General features: G+C 39.8%; 2 protein-coding genes across 2 annotated transcripts; both read right to left on the bottom strand.

The window, feature by feature from the left end:
* Positions 1–10,912: 10,912 nt before the first annotated feature.
* Positions 10,913–16,422, bottom strand: zgc:162780 (uncharacterized protein LOC555377 homolog). The gene is made up of 6 exons (XM_022211470.2): positions 16,197–16,422; positions 15,882–16,042; positions 15,233–15,449; positions 14,308–14,411; positions 13,569–13,706; positions 10,913–12,598 (listed from the first exon to the last, which is right to left on the bottom strand). Exons 1-6 carry the CDS (start codon positions 16,305–16,307, stop codon positions 12,502–12,504), a joined length of 828 nt encoding a protein of 275 aa, XP_022067162.1. The 5' UTR covers positions 16,308–16,422; the 3' UTR covers positions 10,913–12,501.
* Positions 16,423–18,902: 2,480 nt separating this feature from the next.
* On the bottom strand, positions 18,903–24,477 carry zgc:162396 (uncharacterized protein LOC555292 homolog). Its single transcript, XM_051959441.1, is given in 9 exon segments — positions 18,903–19,135; positions 19,271–19,408; positions 19,705–19,805; positions 21,510–21,726; positions 23,934–23,952; positions 23,955–24,093; positions 24,180–24,230; positions 24,232–24,383; positions 24,459–24,477. Coding segments are annotated over 9 exon segments (927 nt in total). The 3' UTR covers positions 18,903–19,044.
* Between the last annotated feature and the right edge of the window lie 2,112 nt (positions 24,478–26,589).

The following is a 26,589-nucleotide window of genomic DNA, read 5'->3' as shown; positions in this document are numbered from 1 at the left end:
GAGACTTTATAGAGGAAGTAATGGTGTTGGTATATCTAAGCCATTTTAAGTCAGAAAGGAATGATTTACTTGGAAAAATCTAGATATGTAACTTTAATACCCTGAGATGAGTTTTGGAGGTGTAAATCAATAACTGGATAAACACGAACAAATAATTAAAATAGACTAAAGCAGGGCTGCTCAGTGGGGTAGTGGTTAGCATTTTCACCTTGCAGCAAGAAGATCCCTGGTTCAAATCCCGGGGTGGGCCTGGGATCTCTCTGCATGGAGTTTGCATGTTCTCCCTGTGCATGCGTGGGTTTTCTCCGGGTACTCCGGCTTCCTCCCACAGTCCAAAAATATGCTGAGGTTAATTGGTTACTCTAAATTGCCCGTAGGTGTGAATGTGAGAGTGATTGTTTGTCTGTATATGTAGCCTTGTGACAGACTGGCGACCTGTCCAGGGTGTCCCCTGCCTTCGCCCGAGTCAGCTGGGATAGACTCCAGCACCCCCCGCGACCATAGTGAGGATAAAGCGGTGGATAGAGGATTGATGAATGGATAGACCAAAGCACTTAGTGTGGTGCATAGTAAGAAGTATTCACATGGTTATACCCAGGCACGTGTGGGGGGGTGGGGGGCTGAAGCACCTGCCCCTTTTGCCTCTTGATGTTTGTCAAAGTTGTTTTTTTTTACATTTAAATTTTTTTTTATTTGTAGGTGTCTGTGTGTGTAAAAAAAAGTATTGAGGCCCAAAATAATTAAAAAATAAAATAAAATAATGATAATTCACCTTGGTCGGTCACATGATAGCTCTATGAATAATAAAGGGCAGATTATGAATCAGCACCATGGAGCGAATCCGTGGATATACAGTATATGTCTGGAAAAGGTATGAAATTTAAAAGCAAGGACTCCAGGAAGAATAGCACAGTTAAACAGTCCAGTGTCTAATGGTGATCTAAAGTCAACTTCAAAATATTAAGTTGAAGGATCTAATGGTGGTCATAGCAGGGTTTGAACTACTGATCTTCTGATCAGTAGTCCAGAGATTTAACATGGAAGCAGTGGCACAATGGTTAACTTTGAGCACCTGCCCCTCCAAAGGTCTCTGCACGGCCCTGGTTAAACCTTCTATTTGTTGTCTCGCTTGCACTCAAAAAGAAGACCACTTGCAAAATGGGGAACGGAAACTGGCTGTTTCACAGAACAGCTCATTCACTTCTTGGAGCAAACCCAATTCACCCTCAAGTATTTGGACTGAACTGTGATTCACTCAGCCTGTTATGGACTTAGGAGTATGAGGGGGCTTTCACAGTAAACAAAAACATGCACTTGACTGACCTGTCTGGTTATATGACAGTTTAAAAAAAGAGAGGCTTATTAATCTTGGAGCGGATGATCATATTGTGTTTCATCTACATCTGTTTAGACAGGTGTTGGCCATCAGGCTTTCCGTGATGCTCACACAGCAAAGGATTTGCCCCGACAACGTGTTCTGTTCACTCACTCCGCTTCACATTGTGCACTTCACACGTTGCTTTTGTTACTCAATGGAGGTGGACTGAGGACAAAGCGAAAAGTACATCTGTATTTATTCAAGGGAGAGCTACAGTGGCGGAGGAAGTCGTTAGATCCTTAGATACTTAAAGTAAAAGTGTATTGAGAGATATTCAAATACAGCAAGCAATACTACATATTTAGGTCATACGATTTAGTATCCGTACATAACATACACATGCATAACACACACCTGTGCTCAATTCAAGATCAGGGAATGATGGTGGAGTACTGTGCTCTCTGAGTACTTTTCTTGTTGCTTATGCACTGATGTAAAAGTAAGATTTCATGGTTGTAGATGGTACTGGTGGTGCTTATTCAGAACTCTTTAATAAGGGACAGTTAGGGATAACCCCAAACCTAACATCTCCATCATTTTTGTTTTGTCCAATCAGTGGTTAAAACTTCTATTTATTTTTTTTTAAATAAATAAGCGCAATTATTAAAATATCAATAAAGAAAACCAACAAATCTTCACATTTGAAACATGACTTCAGTAAAAATAATAACTGATTTTCTGCAGTTGTTTAATTTATAGCAAACATTATGTTTTATACACCTATCAGCTAGAACATTAAAACTACCTGCCTAAAACCATTGTAAATAGGTTGTGCTTCCAAAACAGCTCTGACACGTTGGCTCATGGATACAGGACATCTTCAGGTGTCCTGTGTATTTGGCCCTTGTGGGTTGCAGGTTAGAGACTTTGTGGATCCAGTTTGTGCTTTTGCATTCTAGTGATGTTTGATTGGAAGCTGGGGAATGGAAGTCAGGTCATGGCGCACCATCCTGCTGAGAGTGGCTGTTGCATCCTGAGGGATATGCTCGGCCTGCAGCTATGTTTAGGTTGGTGGTATTTGTCGAGGTAACATCCACATGAATGTCAGTTCAACAAAGAGAGATGGTATGGAAGTAGAGAACAATAGTGTGTTGCAGAAACTTGAGGATGGTAAGTACGTTAGCAGGTTGACTCCAGTGAGAAGCAAGAATTTCAGATAGAAGAAGAAGACAGGACTTCCCAATGTTAGACACTGGTGGTGGTGACCAGTCTTCCTCAGCATGTGGCTGATACGCTGGACAACCCAAGAAGAGGTGGAGATGGGGAGGAGGTCATTGCACAAGAGTATTAACGTTGATTCTGAGAGTGAAGTACATCATGGGAAAACAGATGTGACAAAGATAATAGAGCGGAAGGAATAGTCTATAAAGGAGGCAGAATATGAGTGAACAGATCTTCACTATTGAACTTATGCTTTGGCTTCATGACCCAAGATCTCAAAGCAGAACACTGCAATGTAACAAGACGATCAATGTTACACACTTTACCTGTCAGTGGTTTTAATGTTGTAGCGGACTGATGTTGGTTCTTCATGTGTTTTAAGTGCAAACATCGTAGTTTGCAAGACAACTAGTAACTAAAGCTGCCAAGTAAATGTGGTGAATAAAATCGTACGATCATCATGTCTGTAATCTAATGGAGTAATAGTGGAAGTGTTGTGAAAAGAAAAGAAAGAAGGTATAAATACCTCAAAAGTGTACTTAATTTGAGTATTTGAGTAAATGCACTTGATTATATTCTACCACTGGAGTGCTGTTGCAATGTTGTAAATGTTGTAACAAAATGGAACAGGACAGCCAAATGAAGATGTTAATAGCTGGACATTTTAAAACATCATGCAAATTAACATCCAAAATATATATACAGAAATTTGTCAAATCTGCATGAGGCCAAAGCGAGGTGAAACCCTGCCAAGAGGAAGAGGAAGGAAGACCACAAGGTCAGAAATCCAGATGGAGTAAATCATTCAAGACAGAGGGGACAATTTTCTGAGCATGCTGAGGAAACCAACAAATAAAACTTTCCACAGTCTCCTTAAATGACCCACTGAAAAGAAAATCCTGTACTGAAACAAAGTCATGCACTTTGAAATAAACTATTACTGTCACTTTTGGGTCTTGGGGCTCAACAAAAAATAAAAAAAAGGGGGGGGGGGGGGGATTAAAACCAGAGTTTGTCATGCTTTTGCACCCAAAGGGGGCAATTAAATGACAGAATATGGTCCTTAAGGAATTTCAGACTTCTGTTTATCTTGTCACAGACCTCTTGAAAAATAAAATGTTTAATCAGCTTCTGTCAACTTTGATGTCTGAAGCCTGAAAGTGACTTGGAAAACATTCACGTAAAGTCGAAAAACAGCTGCTGTCTGCATGCCGGATAGAAAAATATTAGGATTTGCCTCCTGCTGCCATGATGTGTACAAACTGTGGTTTGAGTTGTCTTGAAGGCATTAAACACATCTATGCACTTTCATCTCCATCTCTCTTCCGTGACTGCAATTCAGTCATGCAGCTTATTTAACTAATGGAAAAGATCACACACACATTTTTTTCAGTGTTTCTTAACATTTGGGGCCATGTTGTGTACACCCTTCACAGTGCATGTACTATTCTGAGTTGGCATTTTAAGCCCAGTTAAGGCCATTGCTTTTGCCTTGTTGTACTTCAACATAGCAATACTAATCAGTGTTTAGTCCCACTGTAGCTGAAATTAATGTCTTCTGAGGCATGTTCAATGTAATATGGACAGGAGATTATACAAAAACAAGATGCTTTGTGCATGCTTTCTTCCTTTTCCCTACACATTGTAAAATAATTAGGCACACAAGAAGATCCTGTAAAAAGTCATTTTCAGGAGGTGTTTGAAAGTGATCCATTTATTTTATGTCACCACCTGATGACTATTCTCCAGACATTAAGGCACATTGTTAAAAAACGACAAATAGGCCACAGCAGCTGTGAGAGGTTGAACCTAGCCACTGTGCTGCCTTGAGCTTGCTTTGTGAAAGAATGCAAAGATTCGCCTGAGCTAACATTCATCCATTCATCCATTATATATACACTTAGTCCTCATTAGAGGTGGCTGAAGTCTATCCCAGCTGACTTATGGTGAAGGCAGGGGACACCCTGGACAGGTCACCAGTCTATCACAGGACTACAGATACACACCTACAGACAATTTCGAATCACCAGTTAACCTCAGCATGTTTTTGGACTGTGGGAAGAAGCCAGAGTACCCAGATAAAGCCCACACATGCACAGGGAGAACATGCAAACTCCATGCAGAAAGATCCCAGGCCCAGGCAGGGACACAAACTGGGGATCTTCTAGCTGCAGGCCGACAGTGCCAACCACAGCTCCACTGCGCAGCCTTGAGCTAACTTAGATCACTGATATCTGGCAGACAGTCAAAAGTGGTCATAAAAAAGGCATAGTTAACTGCAAAGCAGTTTGTTCCAATAAACAATCTCAATTAGATAGATGTATGCTGATAGAATATTTTTAAAAAGCGCCAGCAAAATTTTAAAAAGCAAAAAATTGGTTTGAAGGAGAGGAAAACATCCATTCATGTCGTAACTCTGACAGTGGGAGACGCTAAAGTCATTGGAGTTGATTATAATGTCTTTGGAGATGCTGCTACTAGAAACATAAGAAGTGAAATTATTAAAACTGCTTGGATACTGTGATCACTGACAGAAAAGACAATATTTTTTTAACTGATAAATAGATACTCCCAAATGAATTCAATTAGTGTATCTGCAGAGGCATAAGGTCTGCAGAAAGAAATCCTAAATAGATTTCAGTATATCAGCAATAAATAACTATCAAAATGGAAATGGATTTAACTGAGCTCTTAAATTATCTGCTGGTCTTGTGTAGCTAGACCTATCTCCACAGTGTCTTTTTTATTAGTGCAACTTCCAAGAGTTAGCAGATGGACCAAGGTATTCAACAAACTCTCAGAACTGAACTCATGGCTCAGCAAACCTTTGTAGCCAGAAAAGAATCCACTGTTTTAATAAACTCATTCTGTCCTGAGGGCTCAGGCACATTTTCAGGGAAGATGGCTTCCAATTACCAGATTGGGAGTCATGGGCCTTTTTTTTTGTTCAGTCTGAGGTAGCGAACAATCAGGTCTTAGATAATGCACCCAGGAACCTCTGGGCCTTGAAGACAAAATGCTCACTGCCCTGCCATCTGTCTCCATCCTAACCCATACATTGTGTAACACCAGCGTTACTGATAATAGAGAACAGCTCTCTGCTGGTCATTACACCGATAAGGTCAGCAAGTGCACCAAAAGTCTCCCCCAATCTCTTGTCTCTGGAAAATTGCAAACAATCACAGATCAAAACTTAAGGAGCTAGATGCCATGTTAATGGATGACACTAAACTGCAATACCACAGCTTAAATCTCTCAAAACCCGACATAACTGTTTGTTGCCGTTTTGTCTTTACGCAAATTCTACTCTCATAATTTGCTGTTTATCGCTGCCACAAGGACAGATACAAGAAAACTTTCCTGCCACAAGCAATAACTGTGTTCAGTGCATCACCCCTGGCTGGCAGAGATCTCTCAGTCAGCTCTGCCTTCTCGCATCTTTTTCCATTTATTAGGGTCTGAGCACCGATGGTGCCGAAGGACCATATTGAAACCCTAGGGTTTCTTTTTCTTCTTCTTCACTCTTTTCCCGTCTTTTCAAACTCCACTTTGGTGGCCTTATCATACCCTAAAACTCGTCAAACTTTGCATGCACATCAGTACTGGCGAAAAATTTGATATTTTATGGGAGTTGCGCACATGTGGCAAAATGGCTCCATAGCGCCCCCTGTAGAAATAAAAAAGTGGGAACTGTACTCTTTCTACTGTAGCAAACAACTTTCCCCTCAAAGATTAATAAAGTATTTCTATTCTGTTCTATATTCTATTCTATTTAAATCGAGATTATGTAAAACTTGTCTTTTGTCTTGTGAATTGATGGCTAAAAATATTTGTAATATATAGTTTCAAATCCGCCAAATGAAGGCAATAGAATCAATGGTGTTACGATTTGGAGCTCTGGTAAAGTGGCACAATATGAAAGAAGTTAAAAGAATAAGCAATGACAAGTGCAAGCAATTGAGCAGAGTTGTCCAGGATAGACCACTTCTTCTACACCCAGCTGGCCTCTTCTTTCTCCATTTGGGTGTTGGACCTACTTCGTACAATGACTGCTACCAATCTCTTGCAGAAGGCTCTTTTTCTAGGCTTCACAAAAAAAAAAAAAACTTTAACTTGGCAGAGAGGATTTAACTCACTAACTTTAGCCTCATTAAATGTCAGGTCTGGGGTTAACCCTAATGGTGTCAGAGCATGAGAATGTCAAGCTGTAGTCTTGAACATCTACAGCTTTTATGATGACTTTGTTGAAGTGCTGTGTATCATTTGTATTGCCGTTTTGTAGTCGTTCATTTTGACAATGTAACCCACAGGAGAGCAGCACTAAAGATGTTTGCTACACACGTGGACAAAATTGTTGGTACCCCTCAGTTAAAGAAGGAAAAACCCACAATTCTCACTGAAATCACTTGAAACTCACAAAAGTAACAATAAATAAAAATTTATTGAAAATTAAATAATCAAAATCAGCCATCACTTTTGAATTGTTGATTAACATAATTATTTAAAAAAAACAAACTAATGAAATAGGGCTGGACAAAAATGATGGTACCCATAACTTAATATTTTGTTGCACAACCTTTTGAGGCAATCACTGCAATTAAACGATTTCTGTATTTGTCAATGAGCGTTCTGCAGCTGTCAACAGGTATTTTGGCCCACTCCTCATGAGCAAACAGCTCCAGTTGTCTCAGGTTTGATGGGTGTCTTCTCCAAATGGCATGTTTCAGCTCCTTCCACATATGTTCAATGGGATTCAGATCCGGGCTCATAGAAGGCCACTTTAGAATAGTCCAACGCTTTTCTCTCAGCCATTCTTGGGTGTTTTTGGCTGTGTGTTTTGGATGGTTGTCCTGTTGGAAGACCCATGACCTGCGACTGAGACCAAGCTTTCTGACACTAGGCAGCACATTTCTCTCCAGAATGCCTTGATAGTCTTCAGATTTCATCGTACCTTGCACACTTTCAAGACACCCTGTGCCAGATGCAGCAAAGCAGCCCCAAAACATTACTGAGCCTCCTCCATGTTTCACCGTAGGGACAGTGTTCTTTTCTTCGTATGCTTGGTTTTTGAGTCTATGAACATAGAGTTGATGTGCCTTACCAAAAAGCTCCAGTTTGGTCTCATCTGTCCAAAGGACATTCTCCCAGAAGCTTTGTGGCTTGTCAACATGCATTTTTGCAAATTCCAGTCTCGCTTTTTTATGAGTTTTTTTCAGCAGTGGTGTCCTCCTTGGTCGTCTCCCATGAAGTCCACTTTGGCTCAAACAACGACGAATGGTGCGATCTGACACTGATGTACCTTGGCCTTGGAGTTCACCTTTAATTTCTTTGGAGGTTGCTCTGGGCTCTTTGGATACAATTCGAACGATCCGTCTCTTCAATTTGTCATCAATTTTCCTCTTGCGGCCACGTCCAGGGAGGTTGGCTACTGTCCCGTGGGTCTTGAACTTCTGAATAATATGAGCCACTGTTGTCACAGGAACTTCAAGCTGTTTAGAGATGGTCTTATAGCCTTTACCTTTAAGATGTTTGTCTATAATTTTTTTTCGGATGTCCTGGGACAATTCTCTCCTTCGCTTTCTGTTGTCCATGTTCAGTGTGGTACACACCTTTTCACCAAACAGCAGGGTGACTACTTGTCTCCCTTTAAATAGGCAGACTGACTGATTATGAGTTTGGAAACACCTGTGATGTCAATTAAATGACACACCTGAGTTAATCATGTCACTCTGGTCAAATAGTTTTCAATCTTTTATAGAGGTACCATCATTTTTGTCCAGGCCTGTTTCATTAGTTTGTTTTTTTAAATAATAATGTTAATCAACAATTCAAAAGTAATGGCTGTTTTTGATTATTTAATTTTCAATAAATTTTTATTTATTGTTACTTTTGTGAGTTTCAAGTGATTTCAGTGAGAATTGTGGGTTTTTCCTTCTTTAACTGAGGGGTACCAACAATTTTGTCCACGTGTGTATGTTCACTGTCTTAACTCAGAGTATGAACATCCTTTGAATCTAACTGCTAATTGGCACTGAGCACAGGGCAACAGGAATATCATTAGATTTGCAGATTTTTGGTCATAAAACCAAATTATCAGACAACTAAACATTTAACGTGCATAGTTAGAGTTACACCACTCATCACTGTGATTGTACAATAAAATATTAAAATCATATCCAGCTGTCAATTCAGATCAGAGTGTGTCTGCAGCAGTGATGGCAGTAGCCCCAGCGACTGCAGTCTTAATCGTGTAGAAACTAAGTATTCCACCCGAGGCTTTGTTCTTCCTGCTGGACCAAATGACCCAGATGTGAGGGTAGTGTCAGCTCAGTTTAAAGGATAAAGTTCTCTGCAAGAACATGACTAATGCAGAATGATACAAGTCTTATTTCATAATGTTGGTTATGTTTATGTTGCCCACATGCTGGTACTATTCAGACTGTTGAGAAAAGGTAGGCTGTTTTAAGTTTGGCAAAGAATTTACCATTTGAATTGGAATTTTAAATAAATATGAATAAAAATGAGCTACAGAAGTTGGTTGGTGGGGTGAGGCATCTACCAGACACCCAACTGTCATGTCAGGAAAAGATCTAAACGGTGATTATAAACAAGTACAGGGCAGAAAATAAGCAGCTCCCAACATCCATTTTTTCTTCTGTTTCAATGAGATTATATGTAAAGTTACTAGGTGATGTCAGAATACATATATATAGAGAGTGTGTGTAACTGGATTTACTGTGGCAAAAGGAAGTTTTTTGACAGTAAGAAAAACTGATAGCAGTACTTGGTCATGCTGTCCTAAGGCACATGGAGAGCTGATGTGTAATGTGCAATGCTTGCAAGTAGCACAAGTCATCATCATCATTTCCAGAAAGCATCCAAATAGAAGAAAACTTTCATTTTTTTTGTTGACATCACTGCTTTGTCAGTGGATGAAACCAAGCACCAAGCCTTTGCTACATATTGCGTTAAAAATTAGCTGTAAAAGAACGTTTTAAAGGTGACAACACTGATTTAGGGCGTTCGGTTTTTACCACAGATCCAGTAAGACAGTAGTGTGATGCACAACTGCACTGACGAGATGGAAACATCTGTGGAGCAGAAACAGCACTGCTCACTGTTTGACAGCACAGCTCGTTGGGTTTGAAGTCAATCCAACTACCCCTGCAGTATTTGACCAGAAGGAGAGTAACTATCTGAGCCTGGCATCACTGACATAAAGCAGCACAGTCCATTTTCTTCCATGACAAATCACACATGCTCTTCGACACCTGAATAAACCTCCCGAGAGCTTTTTATTTTCTGTTTAATCGTTGCAGTCGTCTTTGTTTTGAACACAGTTGAAGGAGGAAAGATGTGCCATGTGCCTAATACAAATGAAAATGCAAATTAACCCCATTTGTATATTCAAATATGAGTGCTATAATGTAAATGAGTGCTTGTGTGTCTAAATCTCACGCAGATCTGTGACCGACAGTCCATATAGATGAAGAGACTGCAGACACTGATACACTGACTGAGGAAGCTATTGTGAAAAGACAGATTTCAAAAACAGATCAATACAAATAAATCACTTGAAGCTGAGCATGTGCGGAGTCTTTTCAGCAGCTCCAGAGAACAGATCTAATTTCACCAGACCGACAGCTATCGATCCCATCAATAATCTAGCAGGTAATAGCATGGTGTTTGCAAGAGATCTGACTGGAGCTTTGAGCTCATACAGCTGCAACAGGCAGAAAGGAAGGCTTGGATTTACCAGAGTGAGCACTCGAAACTGTTGCATATAGCCTGAGGATGCAGTTGTCCCAAATCTCAATCTGTTACAAATATCTCATTAATCACATTTGGATGTTAAGGATACAGTAACAGAGGATAGAATCCTTCCATCACCCATTTTATCTTGTACAGGGCTGCAGTGTGCTCTGTCCCAGCTGACACTGGGTGAGAGGTGGGATATACGCTGGTCCATTACTGGACTGACACAAACAGACAGACAACCACGCACACTCACACTCCCACCTACAGTCAGGCATGTGTTTGGACTGTGGGAGGAAGCTGGAGCACCCACACAGGTTTAGAAAAAAACATGCACATGCAATATGCACACCTGCACCATTGAGCCACCATGAGGATTGCATCACGATAAGAATCAATATTACATTATATACCCAGAACTAATAAAGACAACTGATTTTACTATTCAACTGGGATTTAAATAATTCAAATAATTCTGGAAAATCAAAGTTTACTTAATATCCAGACCTATTTCCACAGCGTTGCATCAATGCTGGAGAGTTGATCCTCATGCCAAATACATGCAGATCAGTAGAAGAGACAAGGGGGGAGAATCCTGTGATATAACCATCAGCGTGATCAGTGATAATGTTTATTTTGGGAAACATTTTAGAACAAGTACACACATACACAGGATTAGGCAGTGTGGTAGCTGTAAGGAGTAGGAGTCAGAGGTAAATAAATCTAAAAATACCTCAAGGCCAAAAAGAAGAAAACTGACTTCATGCCTCTGTGTTCCACTGAATGCAGATAATACACACATGCCCACTTGCAACACCTGCCAGTCACAGTCAAGGAATGACCTCCAGCCATGCCAGCAGCTACCGGCAGCACAAATGTACTGATGCTTTAATACTCCTGCACTGCTGGCACTACAGTGTGTCTGAAATAAATATCTCCAGAACAAATTAAGATTTAGTATCAGGTCAGGCCTTCGAAGTAAGGGATGAAGACTGCTAAAGCATAACAAATATGGCTAATAAGGAAGTCCGCAACACTAATAAAGACTGAGAGACAAACACAGAGGATTTATCCGTGGTAAAGACGGATCACAATTACTCATTTCTGCTGAGGAGAGCTCTTTATAAATAAGAATCGAAAGGGTTATTGTGCTCACTGTGACAAAACAAACACATAAATCCACTTTAGTCCACAAAGCTACACCAAAAGCAGTTACTATCCCTGCAAAGTGAAACAGTTGTCTATGGATGTGAGGACAAGTAAAGTAAAAAAAAAAATCTTGTATTGTCTCTGTAAGAGTTTCAGCAAGATTCAGAAAAAGCTGCAATGCACTTTCAAATAAAGACAACACGATGATGAAAATGGCTTCTAACATTCAGAATACCCACATGAGCTCCACTTACCTCTTCAAGTAAAAGTGGATTTCTTTCCCTCCAATGTGGCACATCGTCAGATGAACACATCAACAGCACATGGTCTATTTTTTAAAATCACTTCTGGTCTCAAAACCTGAGAGGAAGTTAATCCGGGCATTAAAATTTATTTGACCTGCCTGGGCACTTTCCATTTCTGATCTCTCTCAGTCAACAAAGGGCCCTCCCTCTGGTGCTGGTCCTCTACCAGGTCACAGATCAACAGTAGGGTGACCTGTGTGCAGTGAAGTGCCAGTGATCACTTAAACTTTTGCTCATATGCCGCCCTCTAGTGGTTCTTAGTAAAACAACCTCATCAAATACTTCACATGTTGACTTAGACTACCATTCAAACGTTTAGGGTCACTTAGAAATGTCCTTATTTTTGTAAGATAAGCTTTTTTTTTTCCAATAAAGATAGCATTAAATTAATCAAACATACAGTTTAGACATTGTTAATGTAATTATTGACTATTCTAGATGGAAACAGACAACATTTAAAAGAAACTCACACCCATGGTAACATACATGTGACATAAAGACATGGGAGTAGCATCAATCCTCTCATCCAGTTGTCTGTAACAAAGTGTCACTGGTCATCTTACACAACAGTTCTTGGAGACCTTAAGTATTTTATTACATCAGTAAGCAACAGCCAACACACTATCTTTATCTATATTTTAGATGTCAAAAAGAAGCATATTCATAGAGAAAGGTTGATAAAATCAACTTTCTGTGTTTCTGTGTCCTTAATAAGATTCATGACTTTGTTCAAAATGCAGGAGTTTCCAGGAGTCAGGCTTCCTGTGGTTTGCAGGCCAAAAGGTAGAAATACCTGACAGCCACCACCACCTCTGTCTCTGCAGAGGTCACCCTCATTACAGACATGAGCCTGGAGAGAGGAACACAGGAGACAGTAGAAGAATTCAACTAGAGGGAGCAGTTCAGACGAGCAAAGAAACCTACCTCACCATTTAAAAGAACTCTGCAAAACCAATTTCTTTTTTTTCTTCACAAAACAATATTCTCATTTATAAACCTTGTGTATGTTTATCAGGTTCATCTTCATATTGGACATGGCAAATACAGAATATATCACACTTAATGTTAAGGAATATTTAACTGTGAATATAAATCATAATGCATAAACACAGATCAGCTACAACATTGAAACCAACTGTTGAATATCGTGTTGGTCCCCTTGTACCACCAGGATGTTGGCAGCAAACCATTTGGTCTTTTGGGTGTCTGTGGGTCAGACTTGTTAGGACGCTTTCTATGGACACTTGATGAAGTTAGGATCTGAAATTTTGGAGGCTGGGTCAGCGCCTGTTCCTTGAACTGTTCCTGACCTATTTAAATTCAGAATATTTAACAGAGCCATGCAAAAAAACTGACTTCTTTCTAAAAACATTTTGTTCAGCACTGCACAAAGTTGCTTTTAGAAAAGAAAAAATCACATTGAACAAAAACGGAATTTTTGCCTTTAGATAAGGACACCTGAAGTGGATGTAAATTTGATTTTGTTACCGTGTGTAGCAGAGATTAAAACTGTATTCCAGCCCTGAAAATTTCATGTTAGGCTGTGTTATGTTTGAACACAAAAATGTTGGAAGAAGTAGCACCAATCAAAAACAAATTTCTATCCAGACATCATGCATGTCAGGGGAAATACCGATGAAGATAAAATATTGCATGGCTTTTCTAAATACCAATAAAATGAGCTGATTCAGTGGGTCAGGTGGGAACTTCTTTAAGGTGTAGAAAGATTTTACATGTTATGACTCATTCAGCTCACCTCTCAGTGGTTTTAATGTTGTGGCTGGTCTGTCTGTGTGTATACTGAGTTGCATGTGTGTTACCTCTGACAGATGTCCTGGGACAGACTGGAGGCCTTCTGTGGATCCTCTCTCAGCAGAGCCTGATAGCTGGAGAAAGACTCCACAAACCCCATGTAGCTGGACAGAGGCATCGGCCTTCTGTCCCACGCACACTCCTGCCTGTAATACATGAAAACAATACGTCAATGGATGGATTATAGTTGTACTCTGTACACACCAAATACACAAAGGATAACATTCCTGTTTTTCTCGTTTTTGTGGAGCATAATGTAGCATCACTGCTTTGACATATCAGTGTTGTGCACAAGTTACCTGGAACCAGAGCGAGGAGGAAACCAGTCAAATGAAATCAGTTAAAAGAGGGGGTTAGAAGCAGAGTGGTGTAACCCACAAAAAAAAATCAGAACTGAGTTTTATATTTCTCTAATCTTTTATGGTCTAGACTTTAGTGGCAAAGTGGTCTAACACACAGTCCAAATATAGTGTTACAGTGGAACTTCGAGTGTTAGACCATTCTTGAAAACAAAAATTTGAACCCATTTTTCTCAAAAAGCAAGAAAGTGAGCTCGACCACTTTGCTCCCAAACCCTTCAAATTTGTCCTGGTAAAATATTTCAGTACCATGATTTTCAAGAAAAACACATGGTAAAATATGGAGATGATAAAGGCTCCTTTACAAAGTGGCTGACAGGTAGGAAAAATCATATCTCTGAGCTATAAATCTGACAATGTTCCTGGTATATATCATGCTGTCACTCACCACTCCTTGTCAGGGTAAGGAAGAGACTCATACGACTCCCGGTACAGAATAATAGAGCTCGGACCAAGGCAGGGATTGCGGTATGGGTGCAAGGCTGCATAAAACTGATTACATTTAACAGAAACAAGTCATTCGATTGTTAATTTTCATCACTTCAATAATGTAACAACAAATCGTATGAATTAGATACATTCTGTGAAGCAATACTCATGCAGTAGTAAAACTGTTTTAACATTTATACAGTGTTGGTGTGTATTTTTAATAATATCCTGCTGAAAAACATATGCAGCATAACCAAGCTAAAACTGGTGTGACGCTCAGTTAAGAAATGTTTTTACCAGAAACCTCCACTAGATGGTAGTGCTGTCCATTTTAAATTCAAAGCAATAAATTAACCAAGAGAGAAAACCAGCTGATCTAAGGATGACACTGGTGATGGTTATGTAACGTTATTTCCACTACATCAACAGATTCATCACTTTTTCACCTGTTTTTCACAACTTGCTTTACTGTACTTAGTATAAATAATATCAGAATCAATGTTTCTGTTGTACCCATGCATGTAGTCATATTCATGATTCATCACAGAGATCCTTTGTCTGGAGAGTTGAAATGTGTAACAGTAAAAGTAAAAACGACTATTAAGCTGCAATATCTCATGTCTTTGATAGAAAGCATGTAAAATCTTTAACTTTAGATTGTCCCATCCTTTTTGTGCACTTACAAAAATGGAATCATGGCCTGAACTGAACTTAGAAAGTGACATCTCTGGATACTGAATAAGAGATGACTGCTAATGCGTGCAAACTGTATTACTACAAGTCCCAGTTTTAACAGTACTGCCTGATAGTGTATCTCTTTTTGCAGTTGTGGTCACATGTACATCAGTTTACTTTCACAACTTCTCTCGAGTGACTGCCAGTACCTCTTTGCAGATTTGGTTCAGTGTGTGTGAGCAACAGTCAGGGTAGCTGAGCTCCATGTCAACAGTGTAGTTGAGCAGAGCCAAGCAGCCGCGAGGCTTCAGGACCCTGTGGGCCTCTCGGAGAAAGCGTGGTCTGTCAAACCAGTGGAAGGCAGACATGGCCGTCACCAGGTCCACTGAGCTGTCAGCGAACGGCAGCTCCTCTGCAACACACTGTCTGAAAGTGGAACGCAGATCAAAATTCTTGACCAGTCGTTGAATCATTTTTTTCACCTTTACCAGGAGCAACATGCGGGGTGTTTACGCAGAACTTCTGACAGCACAAAGCTCGAGCAGGAACAATGTGACCCTTGTCTTGTGAAAGTCGGTCATGCTGAGAGGCGCTTACTACAGAACATTGTTTCTGGTTGAGCTAAGATTCAGTAAAGCAGCTTAACAGAGCTGAACAAATGATGTGATAGTCATTGTAATGGTCTCTTAACATCTCATCATGCATTTTATTGGGCTTGCTTGATGGCACACTCTTCAGAAATGGAAAAACACAGATTTCAATGACAATACAAGAAAACTAATCAATTAAGAGACACAGTGTATTTAATATGTCTTCCACATGCTGTGTCCTGTATAGTTTAAGTAGGTCCATGCTTACCTATAAGTAACGTTTGGCTCTTTAGCATACTGTGAAGCCACTTCTAGCTGAGCAGGACTCACATCTGTCCCCACCACAGAATCAAAGTGTTTGGCCAGTCCCAGTGTTCCCTGTCCAGAGCCACAGCCCACGTCCACTGCCAGTTTAAAGGGCCGACCTTTCTGACAACATATTCACCATGTTATGGGCTTTCCAAAAAACTTAACTGACACTGTTCATTGGTAATGACACCTGTAAGACAGTTTCAACATTTCTGTATTGCAACACTTCCTTATTGCATCAGTAACACAGAAGCCGTCCTCCTGCTCTACTTACTTTCTTTTCCAAGAAGTCAAACACTTGCTGCATTAGATGATCTGATGGAGAGATCCTGTATTTCCAATAGGAAGCAGCATGCTCTTTGCCTTCAAACAGACGGTGAGCCATGGCTGGATGATGATATATATATAAAAAAGATTAAAGCACACAAGCTTATGCTTTCTTACCAAATAAGAGGAGCAAACCTCCACAGTAAAGAGACTGAATTCCTCTCTGGCAGCAGTCAAATACTCTAACAGACACACAAACTCACACTCATACATACAAACAAAAGGGGGACACAGTGGGGTGCTTGAGAACTGGGAGGTCCCACTTCATCCACTCATACGTGCTATGTTTCATAATTAGGACATTTAAAGGGGCAACTGCAACACTTTTAATTGATTAATATAAGCCATGTGTTTATTTCTGTGCACAATAGGTACCAGTATTCTATATTTTTAAATCTATTAGTTGCATTAAATGGAAATCAGGCCAAACTGAAAAGGCCTGTAAGGGTCAGCTTAAGGGTCATGCAATGGTATGTGTTTCTGTCTGAGCCAGTGAGACCCCCTGGAGGTGATGTGGGTGACGTAAGAATGTCGGGGAGGGACTCTGGTGGTCTTGTGGTTTTCTTTGGTTGTTTAAGTCACAATCCAATTCAGGCCTGAATCTTCATTGTATGCATGCTGCTTTTTTATTTAAGCTGTTTTTTCACACATATCTAAAATGCTGCACAGAAGCATGGTGTCACGGGGAGACAGAGACCCAGGCGCAGACAGAAAACTGAGCACACAGAAAATGCAGAAATAAGGTTTATTACAAGAACCAACCAAAGCCTTTGGAGATAAAGTCAGAGAGGCCAGACTGAGATGGTTCGGACATGTCCAGAGGCGAGAGAATGAATATATTGGGAGAAGGATGCTGAGTTTCCCGCTGCCAGGCAGGAGGCCTAGAGGAAGACCAAAGAGGAGGTTTATGGATGTGGTTAAAGAGGACATGAAGGTAGTTGGTGTAAGAGAAGAGGATGCAGAAGACAGGGTAAGATGGAGGCAATTGATTCGCTGTGGCAACCCCTGAAGGGAAAAGCCGAAAGGAAAAGAAGAAGAAGAAGACAAGAACCAACCAAAGCACACTACTGAAGGGAGAGGGGGAAAGGGACGGGTAAAACTAAAACCAAACACGAGAGGGCAGGTTGGAGAAAAAGAAACTAAGAGACACTAGGAATCTGACTACTACACTAAAGACAGCTCTCAACTCAAACTAAAAAAAGGAAACTCAGGGAAGCTAACCAGGACTAAAAAACACAAAGCAAGGGAAGCTGGAGGCAGAGGCTGTCACAAAAACAATCACATAGCTGAGAGTGTGAACTGAATATGCCAAGGGCAATGCAGAGTAGATTGGTGGAAATGGGCAGTGGGCTGGAGGAAGGTCAGCAGCAGCATCCCACAGTGGACATGATGAAAACTAACCCAGCTGGTGGGACAGCAACCACAGATGAGAAGCATCCAGCTCTGGGACTAGGGACACTCGGAGTTGACTCATGAAACGCTGACTATAGCATGAGTTGATCAGAATCTCTTGGTTATTAATGCTGGAGTTCAGTGCTTTAATGCTTCATCTTCACAAAATCAGTCAAATGCTAGTCACACAACAATGAAATGTCTTTTAGATTTTATTTTCACAATCATAAGAGTTACATTATTTTATACGACAATGGCCAGTCAGCTGATTCGATCACATCCAATTGAATAGGGTGCAGTAGATTCACTAGAGGTGCCCTGCATAATCTTACTCCTACACAGTGCGCCTGCAGTGTTTCGTCCATTGAAAATATACTCATCACAACATCATGTTTTCTGTCATGTGAAGGAGCCTTACATACCACTTAATTTTTTTTTTTCCAATGGGAGATCACCCAGTCCTGTATTTCAGTACATATGTAAAAAAAAAATGCACATAGAGACCATGAACCCATTGGATTGTGGACTACTTGAAAAATACAATTTACAAGCAAGAGGTGAAGCTAGCAAGAGAACTCAAGGACATGAAGCTATTGTGGTGGCGCACGGTGAGGCTTTAAAGTGTTTTTCCCTTTAATTTGTCACCTTTCTCCCTCTCAGCCTATATTTAAGTTACCTTCCAGAAGTAAATATTAATAATAATTAAATATCAATCATTCCCACTTAAAGCCTAAAACCGTAATCTAAATATTTTTTCTAATAGACAAAAGCAAATTACACTTGATACCACACCTACAAGCTTACTATGTCATGTTGATAATCAGTGAATTATTGTTTTACTTGTAAACTTTCTACATATTTTGATGGGAAACTTTCGTCAGCGGAGTGTGAAGTTTCTTGAAAAGTTGTAAAACTGACTGGATGAGTGCCAAAAATTCTCTGAATAAAGATTAAAGAAGTGGTATTGAAGTAGTTATAATTAGTTGTTTTTTTTTTTAAAGCCACCTGCAGTGCCATATTTTCAAAAGCTTGGCTAAAAAACAATCATTTCATTTATACAGAAGTATCCAAGCACCCCATCTGTGAACAGTGGTAGGCACATTACATTTCAAAAGATTTTGTTCTCAGTTATGTAATATCTCAGTGAGCATGAAAGGGATCAGCTGTGGAGTGGAGCTGTGGAGCTGTGGAGTTATTTCACTGCAAAGTGAAACATGCTTTGTGTTGGAGAAACTTTGTAGAATACAGAAGGAGTCATATACTGAGTGAACAATGGTTTATTTAACAGACACACTCCTTAAAGCAGAAAGAATAGAATCTTTATAAATTGTAAATTGCAGCATCTTTGAAACGCACACTTCATCTCTGTCTCCAGAAACATACATCCAGTGCTTTAGTGTGGATCATTGTGGTTTGGATGCCAGGACACAGTAAAATTCCAGTTCCTGCTCTATTTCAGTATCTGGAGACGTGACTCCCATCTGCTCCAGAAGCCTGAAAAGAGCACAGTGATTGATCATTCAGATCACTCAGACAGTTTGTAATAACACAGAGAAAAACTGAAAAGTAAACATCATCAGACTATACTAGTAACATATCACTATCTGAATGTGAGAGAGTGTAGTTGACCTTTTCTGAGTGTTGACCAGTAGTTCTTCAGCACTTTTGGGGTCTTTTGACTTGTAGGTTTGGAACATGGACCAGCTCTCAATGAATCCCACCACGGCCCTCACTGGTCTCACATATTTTGCCTGAAAACAATCAATCCTTTTGGATTGATATGAAATAAATAAAGCATGTGAAAAAAAACATACAGACTGTAAATCATCAATAATGACTTATTTTCTATAAAGAAAATCATGTGCATAATGCAGCTGAGATGACAAGCTTTTTCAGCTTGGTGAAGTCTTTGTATTATTGCTGCTGAATTCTCTTTCAAAAAGGCATAAAATGAAGAAAATGAGGCAGCACACTTCTGACTTACAACTTAATACTGTTTCCCTTTCAAGGGTACAGCAGATAATGGAAGTTAAAGCTTTAGGTCAGGTAGGTGTTGTAATTACCTCTCTTTGTCTGGAAAGGGGATGGCAGAGTACAGCTTTTCCAGCTTATTCTCAGCGAGAACTACTCTTTCGCTTGTGTATGGCAACAGCACCTGGTTTACCTGAAAGTAAGTCAATGCAGATGTTCAGCAATTTTAGCTAATTACAAAGTGGATGTACAATGAATAAGTACATTGATTAATGCTGGGTTGCCAGGTTTGGTACTGTCTTGTCTGACACACCAGATGCAGACTGTGGGTATAAGTCTGCGGATAGCAAGTTTTGATGAAGATTTTAACTGTGCATTAAAGCATGGTTCTTTCTGTACTGCTTTAATAGCAGTGCTCAACTCCCTGTATGCAAATAATCTATTACAACAACTCCCCTTAACACTATTTTACTTTTAACTTCTATTTAAGAAGTACATGGTCTGGCTCCAGTCGACGTCTCAGAACTTTAAACCCCCTTATCCTGCATCTACATCCCTCAGAATAGAGAATCAGTTGCTGTTAAAAATTGCATGGACCAGGCTTAAAACAAAATGGAACGATGCTTTTACTGTTTTAGCCCCAACACTGTGAACAAGCACCACCATACTGTCAGAACAGCTCAGTCAGCCAAGCATGTTAAACGCATCTTTAGAGACATTTTTAGAGTACGAGCCTCTGAAATTTTCTTTTGTCTATTTTTCAGAGTTTTTGTGGAAAAAAATTTACAAAAATGTGTAGCCCTCTGATAGACTTTTAACCTGTCCAGGGTGTCCTCTGTCTTCACCCTAAGTCAGCTGGGATAGACTTTAGCACCCCCATAAATAATGGATGGATATTTTATTTTGCCCTCCATAGCAGAATGCTAATGAGATGCATAGTGCTGTGGATATATTGTGGGTCAGGGTATGCAGGACTATATACTATATTTATCTCTACTGAGGCATGAAGGTATTATACCTGGCAACTTCAATGGCAAACTTTAGGAAGATAAGCAGAGTCTCTGACCCTGACTGTTCTGTATCAAGAGACAGTCACAGAACTCCTAAAAGAACAAGTTTTACTTTTACAGAAAAACTAACGATACATGAATGTTTGTTAACTGAGCTTTAGTGGTGTTGGAATTTCGTTGTTTCTTTACCACTGGACAGATCAAGGGTATCTGTTTCTCCTCGATTTTAGTCGTTGCGTTAAATTAGATAAATTGTGTTTTCTCTGCAGCTTAACACAGAAAGGAAAAAAAAAACGCATATTCCCACAACTATTCCTTACCCTGCTGAGTAAGCTTGTACATTTATTAATTTCATTTTCAAATTCACCAAAGATGTTCACACAAACAGAAAACAAACAAACATCAACAACACAAACAACCCCAGCAAAACAAAATGGGAGGCACAATATTGTACATTAACACATTAAATAGCAGGGGGGCATACAGTGTGGTGCCTCCATTAATTATTCATTTCATCATTATAGGGTCTAATTGGCCTACATAAGGGGAGCTGAGGTTGCAAAATAAACTCATGCACTGCTGAGTATTAACTGCAGATGATTAATATATGTGAATAGTATTCACAATGCAAGAAGATTGAAAAGTTCCATTTGAGTTTATAGTTTCTGTGAAGAAAGATTTTGGTTCATAAATCTTCCAGTTTAACAAAATCACTTTTTGCAGCCAAAACAGCTAAGCCCAAATAAATTCTTAACTCATGTTGGTTCACCTTTTCAGTCTGATATTAACTCAGTGTTTCGATGTTGGTGCTATACTTCCTTACTGTGCTGACAGCAGTGCTGTTACACCGCTCATATGAAACTAGAGGCCTTTCATTCTGCACATACCTCTTTATAGATGTGGCTGAGTTTTTCTCCACAGTTCGGGTATCTGAGTTTGGTTTTTGAGTCACTGAAGCCCAGCAGAGCAATGCAGCCTCCAGGTTTCAAGACCCGACTTGCTTCAGCCAGGAACTTCGACTGATCGAACCAGTGGGCTGCTGTGGCTGCTGTCAACAGATCTACAGAGGCATCGGGAAAAGGAAGCTCCTCCGCTGCCCCCTTTCTGCAACAGACACATCATCAGTGTCGCTGCAGATACATTATCTGGGCAGCTGAAAATGCAGCTTAATAAACCTCATCGGTGCCATCGAGTTATATAAATAATTAGATCCATTAATCAAACAGAATACGTCTTTTTTAGGTTTATTTTCATGAGTACCTGTACAAATCTTCTTCTTGGTTCATCATGTCTTGATATACTAAAATGGGGAGATATTAATGTCATTGTATATGATTATTAAAGTGCTCAGAGTGACTGATTTATAACCCAGTACAAGTGTTTCTTAAGTGTTGCAGTACTTTAAAATATTTAAGGGGAATATTACCCTAAGTCAGCTGGGACCCTAATGAGGTTTATGTGGTGTATAGATAACAGATTCTGAGGGTAATCATATTGCACTCCACACAAAATAAATAAATCATTTAGCTTGCATTTGTCTTTGTTTAACATTTCCAATCATCCATCCCATGGGCTCTCATTAGGTTTGACATCATCAAACATTGCATCAGTGTCCAGTGGCATTAAATCCCAAAGCACTATGTTTAACACCTATGAAGACACACTGGGGATGTAGCAGTAGTGGGCATTGAATGGAGCTGAGGGACGCATGAATGTTGTAACCTTGCATCATCGACCTTTGTGACCACTTGTTTTGAAAAGTGTATGACAGTCCTGAAGTTCTTTGATGAGCAATACTGTCTGAAACTTGGCACTAACTTTAAGAACCAACTAACAAACGTTTATCACTTTATTTGGACATTAAGTATCAAGGAGGCATGCCACACCTACAACAAACTGCTTTATCAGTCAATTGTCCAGTTGCTTTTGAATCTATGGAAGTGGAAAGTCAATGTAAAGAAAAATAAATCCTAAACCATTGCAATGTTTTTGTTCAACCCCTTGAATTAAAGCTGAAAGTCTACATTACAATCACATCTTCATTCATTCATTTCAAATCCATTGCGACAGTGTGCAGAGGCAAAACTGTGCCATTATCCAAATTCTCATGGATCCGACTGTACTTGATGCCACATTTGACTTGAAGTTTTCAATCTGGCTGCTCATTAATCGCACTGCTTTACCTTAAAGCTAAGTACACCGCATAAAAGTTACCAATTAACCTGATGCCGATTGTCACAAATTCACATCATGCCACTTTCATTCAGACTGCAGCCAAGATAGCATATGCATTCCCCCAATGCCGTTTGTGCATATTCAACACGTACCCCGGAACCTTCCACAAGCACTGGCTTCTCTTAGGACCAATTGGAGTGGAACCTAGATTATTATATATCTGTTATTATTATTACAAATGCAGTCAGTATGTAATAGACAAATGAACAATATCCACTTCATTTAAGCATCAGCTGGAAGGCAAAACAGAGCTAATTATTTTTTTATAATATTGTAAATCAATTCAAGCGTCAAGGGGTTAACTTTATGACGATACCATCCTAACAGTCTCCATAAATGTAAATGTATCAGATCACAAGGTCAGTCATGTACTGCTAGCTTGACTTGCATGTTTGTCACAGTTGTTTATTAATTCTTCATTTGCAAAACTGGAAAAACATGTTTGTTTTGGTTGGGTTGCTCAGCACAGCTCTCCAGGGTGGCTAACTGTTTAATTGTTCTTGAGGGATAATCATGGTAATGACCTGTTGACCGTTTCCAACGATCCATCCTGTGGGCTCTCATTAAGTTTGACATAATCAAACATTGCATCAGTGTCCAGTGGTGTTAAATCCCCCAAGCACTATGTTTAAGACCTATGAAGACACACTGGGGATGCAGCAGTAGTGGGCATTGAATGGAGCTGAGGGACACATGAATGTTGTAACCTTGCATCAGTGAACTGTGTGCATGCATGTGACCAGTTGTTTTGAAAAGTGTATGACAGTCCTAAAGTTCTTTGATGAGCAATACTGTCTGAAACTTGACACGAGATCAGATTGTGACTGTTTTACTGAATCTTGAATGTATGTGATGCTGTTTCATGGTTTAGATGACAATCCCTTTCACACCACTACACATAATCACACATCCAGTTTTAAATAAAGATTAAAAGTTTAAGCTGAAAGTTAAGAGACTTTGAAAAATAACTTATTCAGAGTTACTGTATATCAAGGAGAGTGATACCACTTGTGTTTATATTGAGTACATTTCTACAGGTGGCACACTGTTAGCATGGCTTACTCACTCTCTCCTACCTGTATGTGACGTTGGGGAACCTGGCACTGCTCTGGCCTCCTCCAGCTGACACTCACTGACGTCCATTCCCACCACTTCTTTGAAGTGCGGTGCCAGCAGTCGAGAATGCTGACCTGTTCCACACCCCAGATCCACTGCCAGCACATGTGGCTGGCGTTTCTGCAAATAGTAACACATGTGAATACTTGATATAAGACATGTAGAATAACATCTACTGCATATAATGTTATGCCTGTAAGACATACCTTTTTATCTAAGTACTGGATAATAATGTTTTTGAGTTCCGTGGAGGAATAAAGCGATACTTTGGTAAACAGAAGCATGATTCTTCCCTTCAAACAGCTGTATGCCATGGAGGTATTTTTTCCCACTCTTCTCTTCTGTTTTGTTTCCAAAGTGTTTCCTCAGACCCCTGCTGCAGAACAACCTTCCCTTGTGGAGCAAAGTTCCTTTTATTGTCCTTCAGTCTCTTGTTTGGCACTGTTTCATTCGCTGCCTTTTAGTATCATGTAGCTTCTATATACCTTCTCCTTTGTTCTGCATCTTCTAACCTTCTTGCTGAAGACTTTGTTTAAGCACTTTTCTGTTTGAACTTGTTCTGCACTTTGCACCCTGTGCTGTTGCCACAATTTAACTTCACTCTCCTCCTTATGTGGACTTTTCCACACCTTTTCTATTATAAAACAAACAGGCAGGGAGACAATCATTAACAAACAGTGATAGAGCAAATCTATGTGCAGCCTCAAACATGGGACTACAGAGGCCTTTATAACTTCAAAATAAGAGCCATACCAATGAAAGTAAAAGTGACTGCAAAAAAAAAAAAATCCTTACTGGGTGTAAGCTGCCTCTCATGTCAGGAGTCTTGTTAACTTCAGCTGCAGATTAGTGCAATAGAGGCAGGGCCCTCTTGTTTAACCTTTCATGGAGAATTTCTAAATGTACTGCTGAAAAGTGACACAATAAATGTGAAACACATTCCAGCTTTAGCAACAAACTTCTTCAATCACATAAATGCATCTGCTTGTACTTACATGACAACTCAAAACAGAGCTGAAGTTCTTCTTTCTGTTTAGCGCAATCATATTTATAGAAAAACCTGTCTAAAGAACATCTAAAATTATGTTCGGAAAATTATGGAATGCTGTAATGTTCAAAAACTGCAACAAAAAGTGAAAATGGTTTGACAATCTATATGTACACTTTTGTAAAATTGTTTTCTGAGCTTAAACTGTTTTTCATCTTAACTCTGTGTTTATTTTTCTGAAAATGGAGATCCTCTTTTCATGGGACTCCAGTCTAATTAAGAACACCTAATGCAGGTATGTCTGTCATGTGACTATCACTGCATTGAGCTATTTTCTAAAGTCAAATGTGATACTTTCTGTAATGCAGTCGGGCCTTAAGTGTATAGACAGAGATGAAATGTTTGTACTTTTGCCATTGTGCCTCACCACATTGAGTGTGAAATGAAGCAACCATGGCACATTGCCCATCCCAATAAAAAGTTGCACACTAATATTTTGTTGGACTGCCTTTAGCTCTGACAATGACACACATTCGCCATGGCATCATTTCCATAAGCGTCTGCCAAAGTCATAGCATTTATTTCTGTCCAAAGATGCATTAATCTTTGCCAAGGTCTTGCATTGATGACGGGAGAGTCGGACAGCTGCGCAAAGTCTTCTCCAGCACATCCCAAAGATTCTCAATGGGACTGAGGTCTGAACTTTGTGGAGGCCAATCCATGTGTGAAAATGATTCCTCATGCTCCCTGAACCACTCATTCACAATGTGAGCCTCATGAATTCCGGTTTCATCATCTTGGAACATGCCCATGCCATCAGGGAAGAAAAACTCAACTGATGGAAAGCCTGGTATTTTTAATATACTTAGGTAGTCAGCTGTCCTCATTCATTGGAACATAATGTTGCTGAACCTGACCAACCCCGGATCATAACTCGAACCCCCACAGGCTTGTAGGCACTAGGCATGATGAGTGCATCACTTCATCTGCCTCTCTTCTTCCCATGATGCACCCCATCACTTGGAACAGGGCAAATCTGGACTCATCAGACCACATGACCGCCCATATTTCTTTCCTCGATAACGATGGTTCACTACTATCTTTCAGGCTTTAATAATGCGTTGGATGGTTCTTAATCTGATTTAGTAGTTTCATCTCCTTAGTTTTTTTCTTTGCTTGATGCAACCAATAATTTGACCTTCTGAGACAGCTTTACATCCTTTATACGACCACAGGATATTGTCTTCCAAATAGTAGTTTAAGGAATGAAGAAGCTCCGCTGCATCACTTAGGGGTTAAATAGTTTGCCAGCTGAACATAATCATCACTGCAGTAATTAAGCCAATGGAAGGCTCTTACTTTTTTGAGATTTAGTTAAATCCAGGTGGCCAACTTTTTATTGGAGAGGCAGTGTATGACTATTTAATTAAAGCTCAATTTTATACATGGTTAGGTTAAAGATTATTTCGCATAGTTGGACACAAATGATTTGGCAAATGACTTGTTGAAGTCTGGAATACATGATCATCAGCCAAATGCTGAGTTTTCTCCCATGAGAATTTTTCCAAGGTGTTACTTCAGCTGCTGCGTGTTTGTGAGTCTTTGAACTACCAGTGTTATCTGGGTTG

The sequence above is a fragment of the Acanthochromis polyacanthus genome, chromosome 14 (assembly GCF_021347895.1).
Source record: "Acanthochromis polyacanthus isolate Apoly-LR-REF ecotype Palm Island chromosome 14, KAUST_Apoly_ChrSc, whole genome shotgun sequence".
Classification (NCBI taxonomy): Eukaryota; Metazoa; Chordata; class Actinopteri; family Pomacentridae; genus Acanthochromis; species Acanthochromis polyacanthus.
This window is presented reverse-complemented; position numbering and strand designations above follow the sequence as displayed.

Coding starts and splice junctions, on each gene's coding strand:
- zgc:162780 (XM_022211470.2), bottom strand. CDS start 16,307: ATGGCTCACCGTCTGTTTGAAGGCAAAGAGCATGCTGCTTCCTATTGG. Junction 13,707..14,307: donor CCTTACCCTGACAAGGAGTG/GTGAGTGACAGC, acceptor CATGTATTACAG/GCAGGAGTGTGCGTGGGACA. Junction 12,599..13,568: donor TCCCAGGACATCTGTCAGAG/GTAACACACATG, acceptor TCCTCTCTCCAG/GCTCATGTCTGTAATGAGGG.